The sequence below is a fragment of the Charadrius vociferus genome, unplaced genomic scaffold (genome assembly GCF_000708025.1).
Source record: "Charadrius vociferus isolate BGI_N301 unplaced genomic scaffold, ASM70802v2 scaffold7, whole genome shotgun sequence".
NCBI classification, from domain to species: Eukaryota; Metazoa; Chordata; class Aves; order Charadriiformes; family Charadriidae; genus Charadrius; species Charadrius vociferus.
Genome location: NW_009649308.1, coordinates 8,469,307 through 8,479,087, shown reverse-complemented (window position 1 = coordinate 8,479,087; position 9,781 = coordinate 8,469,307). Strand labels below are relative to the sequence as shown.

Genomic DNA, 9,781 nt, shown 5'->3' with positions numbered 1-9,781 from the left:
GTACAGGAGGCAACCAGATGACTAAAGGTCAGACTCTGCTCCAATCCGCAGCGAAGTCTAAAGCAGCTTCGATGGAAGTGATATTATTCACCCAGTAATCTTAACACAGATGTGCCTCTTCAGCTGAAATGAAAGGGGCATCTGAGCTGTGGTGGGCCCGCTCCCCTCTCATTTCTTTAGGTTGAATGCTCTACAGAGCCTTCATGGAGCCACCAGTTCACACACAGTATTAATTTATTTCCTATCATAGCAATTACAGGTGGTTTAATGAAAGAAGAACAAGGTTGTATCAAACAACCAGAAGAACGCAAGTAATTTCCTTCTTCCCTCCTGAGGTAACAGCACTCTGCTGAAAGGAAACACTAACGCTATGAACTCCACTGTGGCTCCCATCACCATCGTTACCTCCGAGGAAGGCAGGCCAATTTCACAGCTTCAGCACAGGCTATGGGGAAAAGGGTTCAGCTCCTCGTTCCACACAGACTATGTGTTCCACACACCACACGGGAAACGCATTTCAGTTGTCTGCCTTGGCTTCCCACCCCAGGCAATGGGGTACCCTTACACCAGAGACCGGGGTGAGAGGAGCTATACCGAGGCACATAAGGAGGTCAGGTGCTATCGGAAGGACACTAAAGCTTATGTGGCTTGTTTCAACTGCAGAAGGACAGAGGGACCCCACAGAGTCATCAGTGTCTTGCCAAAACAAGGCTTTGAACTCACAAGTGCTCAAACCCTGACTGAAAGCCCTACACTCCAATGGGAGAGTGACTGTGAAAGGCTCCTGGTCCCCGAGCACAGCAGTCCCAGCACACACCACTGCCTTGGAGAGAACACACCATAGCACATCCCTCATCACATCCCTCCTGTCTGATGAGCACATGAAAGACAACAAAGTTCCTACAGGGTCAGGCAGAAACACCCTGCCATGGTGTATTCTTCACGTTCTGTTTACTAGCACCAGCGGTGGACTATTATTATAAATTTGTGATGCTGCAAAGCACTGCACTAGATGAGAGCAGGCGTATTAATCACCTTCTGTTTTATAAGCAGGACTCTCAAAAATATGTCACGCCGAGTCTGTGAAGCATGCACAGGCCAGCTGATACCCTGACCCACCAGCCAACCCTGAGATGAAACCACCTCAAGGGGCCCGGCCAGCCAAGCTAAACTTCCTCCATTTATTATTTCACCCAACAAAATTAAGCTATGAATCTTAGCTTACTTTCCCCTCACAGTCAGATATAAAATCACGACACTTTTATGTTTCCTAAGACTGCTCTGACTGGTAGTTAATTACATCTATTTTTAATGTCATTGATCATTTCCAGGAGGGGTTGTTTCTCGATCTCCCCATTTTCAGCACCTCCTGCTTAAGAAATGTGCCCTCGGACAGGGATAATATCCTGCTGGCAGTCAGGGGAAGAAGTGACCCAAGTCCTTCTAGGAGTGAAACAAGCTGGGGGATATTTTAATTTGGGGCTTTAAAAAGAATCAATTGAAAATTAATTTTATTCCCAGAAAGGGACACTTTGGGAAGCACCCTGCAGAGTGAACTGGCCAGGTCTGCCTGAAGCGCGGGCCCATGCAGTCACAGCCCTCACACGAGAAGAGCCATCAGGACTGCCACTGACAGAGGGGAGGAATGGGGCTGAAATTGTGCCTTCTGCTGCCTGTGAGGAGTTCTGGATGCCAGACTGCCTCCAACTGCTCCACGTGACCTGTGGAAAGGCGTCGTGAACGGGGCAGCCGAGCAGCGCAGGTCAGCTGGAGCTCTGAGGGAGCGACCACAGTTCCATAGTTCTGAGCTCTCCTTGGAGGAACAGTGATGCACATGGAAGGCGGGATCCCTCTGGAAATCCAGCTAGGTTTTGTGCTGCTGATCACAACCCTTTCAGCCCAGCATTTCAGCCAGTTTTCAGTCCACCTTACCGTCCGCTTTAGACTGTACTTTCCCTTTGTCTGTGAGGATACCACGGGAGGCTGCGTTGAGCACCTTACTAACGCAGAAATAACACCCACTGCTCTCCCTTCACCACCAAGCCTCTCATCTCATAGTAGAAGGCTGTCAGTATGGTTCAGTGTGAATTCCCCTTTGTAAATCTGTGCTGACTACTTACTCCTGATCACATTCTTATCCTTCATTTGTGTGAAAATGGCTTCCAGGAGGATTTGCTCCACTAGCTTCCCAGGGACCAAGGAGAGCCTGACTGGCCTGTAGTTCCCCAGATCTTCCTTCTTAAAGACAGAAGTGATGTTTGCTTTTTTTCCCCAGTCATCAGGAACATCCACCAGTCATCACAACCTTTCAAAGGTAATGAGAAGTGGCCTTGCAGTGACATCAGCCCTCAGCACTTGTCGGTGCAGCCCATCAGTTCTCATGGCATTACAAAAAAAAAAAAAAAAAGATTCCTTCCCTTAATTCTATAAATACACTAACTCAAAACTGACTCCTTTCTGCAAATGCATTTCAAAGAATGCCACTGAAATGCTGTTTCCTACATGTTTAAAAGCCTTCTGCTGTAACCACACCTAGCAGGTTTTAAACCAAGCCATTCTGCGTCCACTCTCACTGCAAAAGTAACAAGCAAGAAGAGCCTTGCTTCTGTTCCTGGAATGTAACTGCATTTTAAAAAAACCACCAAAAGTGTCAGGCATATTGCCTTCTCACTTCTGCAAATGTATTTTCAAAAGTACACCACCTCATCCCTGTTTTTACTGCAAATGCAAAGCAAAATCCAAAGGAAAGGATTCCCCAGCTTAACTATAAAGTTGTTTTTAAAAGGCAAGTGGCACAATGCGTGCACGTCTTACTGGCTTTTCAAAGACAAGAAAGGAACTGACTGAACACCTCCTCCTCTTTTGAAACATGTTACTAGAGTAATTGGAACAGAAGGCTTTGGAAGGACTTTACCATGTTCCGCAACTGGAATAGAAAGAAAACAGTGGCAGAAAGTAAACACGGCAACCAACAGCCAAGAGAAAGCAAACAGAGATGTAGCCACCCATTCGCACTGCTGATACTTTACTTTTATCCCCTCCTCCTGGGAAGATGGAGCGAAGCCTGGCTTTCTTGTTCTTCTCCTCAGGGGCCATGGGGAGCGGTTTTGAAGTGTGGTTTAGAGCTGAAGAATCGCGATTGTTGCTGTTCATTCTCAACGGTGGGGCTGGAGGTTTCTCTTCAACATCCAGACTATCGGACATCTTCAGCAGCCCTCACAGCCTCCTGCAAAAAAGCAGAACAGAAAGCATGCCTGTCAAGTAAGGATGTCAAGCCTGGTGTCCTGGGGAGGAAAGAGGGCAAGAAAAGCCTTCTAGTGGAATAAGGAAGCCCCTCTATTAGAAGTTTGCTCTGAATAAGGTTACTGCTGGTTGCTATAAATAAATGCAGTGCCCAATTCCTAAAAATCACTTTATTACCATTAAAATAAAGCTTCTTTTATCCCTGCTAAAGGCCATTGAAACTTTTATTTCAAACTTCTTTCCTGTAGTTGTTTACAATCCAAATTTTCTTCTAAAACCAGACTTTCAAATCAAACTTTAAATGATTTACTGAAACTACCTGGTATCATAGTGAACCATTCTTATGATGTAAGAAACAAGGTGCGTGTTGGGGGGTGTGGACAGCAAGCGTTAAGACCTCTGTTCCCTCCCTGCTCTGTGTTTGGAGAGGGTTTAGTCCTGGGAGTGTGGGGCTTCAAAAGGAATGATCTTCCCAAAGGAAATTCATTCAGAAGTACCAATTAAAAATTTTCTTGCACATAAAAATGAGCAATACATTTGCTTTAAAAAAAAAAAAAAAAAAATCAATCAAAACCTAAGCAGGAAAACAATCATATCCTAAAACAAATTCAAGTCTTCCTCTTTCTGTCCTGCTATCACACAGGTCTGTTACCGCGGGGTGGTTTGTGGCACAGCTTTGAGTAACAGCACCACAAAGTCCCGAGTACGGTACATCAGCACGGAGTGGAAACACAACAGGGGTACGGAGCTAAGGAAAAAAATACCCAGAAGTTGTTACAAAACTTTTGTAAGTTGGGAAACCACAGGGCAGGTAAGACTTTTCAAATTCCTAATCCTTCTAGTGTATCTTAAATATTAAAATTCAAGTCTAGATTAAGCAGCTGGTTTAACAAACAAGCAACACTTGGTAAAATGGATTGTTTTAAGACCTGAAAATAGAGTATGATTTCAGACAGATCAGATGCGATGTGGGCTATACTGCATATTTTTAAAGGTTACAATTCTGCAGGCCCCTTGCCTTCCAACCCCTCTGCGATCAACGTGGCTCCCTTTATGGAAGGCACGTGCCGACCACTGTGATGTGTTACGGATCTCTCCCTGTGCTGATTCACAGATAACACAAGTTATTGCAGTCATCAGCTACTCTCTTAAATTTAAAATGAAGCAACTTATGTTTTTCAGCTGTGGCAGTCACAGGTTTTTTTTCAGAAGTATCAGCCAAACACAGTGACTGTCACTTACACAAAGAGGCCCCAAAGCTCACCCAGTAACAGCGCTGCTGCTCTCACTTTGATCCCGTAAAGCGGACACAGTTGAGGGGTTTCAGGGACGTTTGGTTGGGTCAGGTTTTTTTTGTTTTTAAGACCCAAGGCTAACATTTTCAACAATTGCATTTATTTTGACATAGCTGGAATTTCCAGTTGATATATTAATAGGGGATAATCAAATCCACATTGCCTTAACTGACAATACCTTCCACACAAAAACTAAATGACCAACTGAAACATTTAGAGATGTTCACTCTAGACCATTTTTCATGACACGGCCATTTTAGCCTTTGTTACTGTTTTCAATTACCACACATAAACCAAGCACTTCTTTTTTGATTACTTGACTTACATCTTTAATTTCATCGAAATGAGATCCCAAAATGCCAGATTTGAGACTCAAAACATTTGCCCAGTGACAAGAACAAAAACCCTACCAACAGCTGGTCCCAGCCCTCTCTCTGATACACACAGCACGACGCGGGGATCCTAGAGATCTTGATTCACAAACATGCACTTAAAGACATTACTGACCCCAGCTGCCCACCTCCATCAGGGGAGCGGTTTGTATGAGCACCCTTCCCAGCTGACTTCATCAACTGGCTTGTGTTAAATTAGCAATCTGAGCTATTCTGGCATATTACGCCTGCAGCAACTTAGGGAGAGCTCAAACAATTCCTCTGCTGGTAGATCAATATGGTGTTCACCAGCCAAAGAGGATGTCTACTCGTAGGCGCGAGCCCTGTGTGAACAGCTAGGCCTCCCCTACACCATGGAGCTGCTCACCTCCACCAGTACGCCGCACAGGTAGCACTGAGCCACCGGCCGGGGGTGTTCCTACAGCTTTGCCTTCAGGCCTCGAAGGGCGGAAAAGATGGAGCACTTTTAACTACTGAAGTCATGTATCGGTGGCAGCTGTCAGGTAGAAAGATGTTGGTTTTGTCCTTTGGAACACACCACCTGGGAAGGCAGAGAAGTGGTCCTGCCCAAAGTGCGGTCCCCGGTGTGTCCCCGGTCCCCACCAGAGGGCTCTGCTGACCCAGCCCAGCTGTCCAGGGAGGGATCTGCTGGGAGACCTGCTCTGGTGGTGGTGGAACATGGCCCACTCTCCTACGGAAGCACATATGTGGGCAATAACGTGCTTTGTATCACCAAGAAAAAGCTCGAATTCTGCCCAGACTAGGGCTTGTGCCGATCAAACCTTCAAGTAGGGACTAGCCTATTTACCTACAGAACTAAATGCTTTTGGAGATTTAGGTCAAACAGTTAACATTACTAATCTTTGTCAGTTCTATCCTGAAATGCAGAAGGTTTTCCTGTAATGGGGGGGAAGGTGGGGGGGAAACCATGCCAGTGATGAAAACTTCTGTAAGGTACCAGGGAGAACTCCACACGCCGTGTGCGTTATCCCGGTGAAGGGAGCGTGCACGGTGCCCAGGTATTGCTGTGCAGGGAAGCACGAGGGAGGTCCCAGCTTGTGAAACCCAACAGGGATATCCGGACATGGCTCCTTGTCCCTCCAGCAACGCTCACGGACTAGGAGCTTACGGCAACAGGGGCTTTTATCTTCTCCTTAACCCACCTACCAATACTTCTCCAGTGCCAAAGACAGCCTTGTCTCCCGCAGACCGTTGGCGCGAGGCTGAGCACAGAAGCACCAAGGCACATTTTCAGGCTGTTATCAGAAGCGAGACGGTTATCCTGTGAAGTCCATTATAGGGCACACAGTTTCAGCTGTCCTTCAGAATGGGACAACTGTTATCTGTCACTGTATCTATTTGTAAACAATGCCAGTTTGCTGAAATAGGTCCTCCCATGGGATTTCGTTCCACAAAGAATACTATTAACGGTTTCTGGCCCAATTTGCCTATGATGTAATTATTTCCAAGATTTTGAAAGGAACACTATATTTTGTTCAGAGCTGTTTCAGGCTCAGTTTCAAGAACTGTACAAAGCTCTTTTATTCACTTCTAAACCAGGAAAGAAAAAAAAAAAGAAAAAAAAAAAGAGGGAGGAAGATAGCCTAAAAGGTTTAACGGTTGATATTAACTTTCTAAAGCTGGTCTAAATGAAAACTAAAGCAAACCACAAAGCAATACACACCAAGAGACTTACAATTTATGGTTTTCCTGGTCAGAGCCCATCTGCTCTTCCATTCATCCTAATTTTGAGAACTTCCATGTACCACTGCATCACGACAAAAGAACATTCACTATCACATGAGACTTCAGATTTTAAGTGATTTGTACTTATTCATTCCAACCTTAACTTAGAGAAAACCTGTAGAGAATGGAGGGCAAACAAGACGTATTCAGCTCAGAAACTTCTCAGGTTTACATTGCAGAGAAGTGTCAACAGCACGACAGCCCAAGTTAAACTCTATCCTGGGGCAAGTTTTTCCTGTCTTAATAACAAGTCCTTGGTCCTGCTAGTCTTGTTCTGCATAGGATGACCCCATCTGAAACCACCTTCTGTCTACTGGAAACGATTATGCCATATCCACGTAGTCAGTCAAATTCTGGTGATCTCTCTTTTTCTTTCCTTTTTTTTTTTTTCTTTTTTTAAGGTTTTTTTGGTGGGTGGGTGGGGTTTTTGTTTTCAGTTTTGGTTTTTGTGGTTTTCTCTTGTTCGTTTTTTGGTTTGGGTTTTTTTTTTTTTAAATAAGAGGATGTTGATAAGATGGGAAGGTCAAAAGACTGGACATTAGGAAGCATTTCTTTACTGAGAGGGGGGTCAAACTAGGCCTGTCAGCATTTAAGAAGCATTTGGACGATGCCCTTAATAACATGCTTTAACTTGTGGTCAGTCCTGAATCGGTCAGGCAGTAGGACTAGATGATTGTTGCAGATCCCTTCCAACTGAAATGGTCTATTCTACTCTAAAAGTTAATTATCTTGATTTCTTACAAACATGAGGTTCACTGAGAATGTCATTCTTTGGAGATTACTTTTCAAAACAAAATGCTTTCGCTGCTCTCATCATCCGACAAACCAGCAAGCATGCAACGAAGCACTCCGAGGAAACTCCTAGCAAAGTAGTGCATTCAGCCTCCAGATTGTAAGATGGGGTTTGCACCTTTTTATCCATGCCCAGAAATGATAACCACTGCCTCATTAAGAATCCTTAAGTGTTGCAGCAGCACCAATTCCTGCCTCCCAGAAATAATCTCTGCTACCTCATCCCTTTCCTATACCTCTTGTTCATGCAGACACAAGTCCCTCCACTCAAAACACACATTGGTTTCATGAGTTTTTGCTGGGCCTCCTGCCAGCTTCCCAGGCACCCCTGCTCCCTGTAAGGCTGTCTCAACTCAACGTGCAAGGTGGTGATGGCTGCATTCTTCCCTGAAGAGAAACGGTCACAAAACATCCATTTCTTAGGCGCAAGATGAATTCCCAAGTCACTGACTTCACGCTGACTAAGTTTCTACGCAGTACTTCAAGAAGCACACAATCCACTGAAGACCTTCTCTCAAAGAAGCTATTAAAAGCAAACGCCTCAACAAGAAAAAAAAAAAACCTCTCCAATTCCCACCTGTATCAGAATTGCAAATTCTAGGAGAACGATGCTAAAGTAACATACTCCACGCCCAAAGGATTGCAACATCCACAGGACTCTGACTGAAGGGTAGGGAACAGCTCCAGGGTCTCTAAGCTAATATTCCACAGCCCTCGCAAGCTCACGGAGACATCACGGCATTAGCTGACACTCCCGTCACATTTTTTAGACTCCTGCTGCAGCCCTGAGTGCCAGAGAAGAAATTTTAAAAAAGCAGAACTGAGACTGCAGAATAATTCTGCAGCAGGGACGAGATCCCGGTGAAGCCCGCATGCAGACCTGCGAAACGCTGTGCCCCGCTTCTGAGTGCTGCTATGATACTGCTACCAGAGCTCTTCACCGTACCGCACCAGAGCTGCGGGAGCCACCCAGGCTGCCAGCAGGAACAGCTTTTGGAAGAGGCCAGCCTGTGCTCGCCAAGAGGATGGAGTGCACAATCACCAGAATTTTCCTTACCTCAGTCCTCAAAGACCCCATTAGTGCAACCAAGGCAGTGCCGGTAATACCTTTAAAAGAAATAACCAATGATTACCTACTTCCAGAGAAAACTCCTTTCAATGCCCATTGACTTTAATGAAGCATTTAAAGAAACAAACTGTCCTACCAAAATACAAAAACATATTCAAGTATGTTAGCTAGGGCTTCACAGCCAAGTGGCAAAAGCTGAAATTAAATTCTCAGCCAGGTCAGTTGCTTCTACACAACTATTACAGGGTTATAGAACACGATCCAACGTCCCGTCCCTTCCCCTGCACCTCTTCCAATCATCGGTTTTGTTAAGTGTAAAGACAAACATTGACTTTAAATATACAGCATTCAGCTTCTCCATGACTCAATTCCCCCTTTGCAAAAGCCTGTCTTAGCACTATTTTTGCATGTAGTTCTTGCCAAGCTAGGGAGAGGAGAGGAAGGAAGGTCTTTGAAGCACCCAAATGTCTTCAGAACAACACACACACAAAAAATTGGTTCAATTTGGTTCAAGTTCAGAGCAGAATCTCATGCTGGGCCTTTATCCCAGTAAGCTCTTCACCCCTGTGTATCTGGGGAATACTGTTTGTAGATCTTGAATAGCTTTCTTAGGTTAGTCACGTTATTTCAGAGTCTGCAGCATTCAGTCATGACTGGTTCCAATTAAAACTCACAAAGAGCATCCTGTTTGCAGAGACACTGGTGTTCATTTTCAAAGCCTCAGAGATACTATTGCAGCTTGTGATGTAGCAAAACAGTTTCTAAGATCCCTTGACTGGAAGGAGCCATGCCAATTTGCAGGCAGTAATTTTGCAAACGTAACTTGAAGATGCAATGCTCGCTCTTTGTTTATAAATATACTTCCTCCAAAAAGATATTTTATTACTTAGTTATATGGGCCAAATTCTGCTCCCAGAGATACTCATCCATTGCCCAGAAATCAATGGTGATGTAACTGAGAAGGATTCTCTCTTGATATTGAGTCCTGAGACACTCGGTTTGTTAAGTGCCATCTGAAGGTATTTATAGAGTACTTCCCAGCCCAGTGCAGAAGAACCATATCTGCTTTTCTACATCTGCATGTTTTCTTGCAGTTTTCTTAAGGTTCATTTGAAAGAGCAGCCGGTTAGTCGTATAGAATGGATGCAGTCACGGTTTCACTACTTACATGAAAGATATTTACTGACCTCTCTGCAAAATTTGGTTAAGTTAAAATATAATACCGATGCCTTTTTGATAAGAAA

The 9,781-nt window shown here is 44.6% G+C and overlaps 1 protein-coding gene across 3 annotated transcripts in view; it reads right to left on the bottom strand.

Moving 5' to 3' along the window:
- Nucleotides 1-3,230, bottom strand: part of PAK3 (p21 protein (Cdc42/Rac)-activated kinase 3) — a 38,390-nt gene extending 35,160 nt beyond the window's left edge. Inside the window, exon 1 of one of the 3 annotated variants that reach the window (XM_009889300.1) lies at nt 3,030-3,230. In XM_009889300.1, the coding sequence (XP_009887602.1) occupies nt 3,030-3,204 (175 nt within the window). In that variant the 5' untranslated portion in view covers nt 3,205-3,230. Of the gene's footprint in view, nt 1-3,024 lie in introns of all 3 variants that reach the window. The other 2 variants (XM_009889299.1, XM_009889298.1) reach the window with 2 other exon arrangements.
- Nucleotides 3,231-9,781: the final 6,551 nt, after the last annotated feature.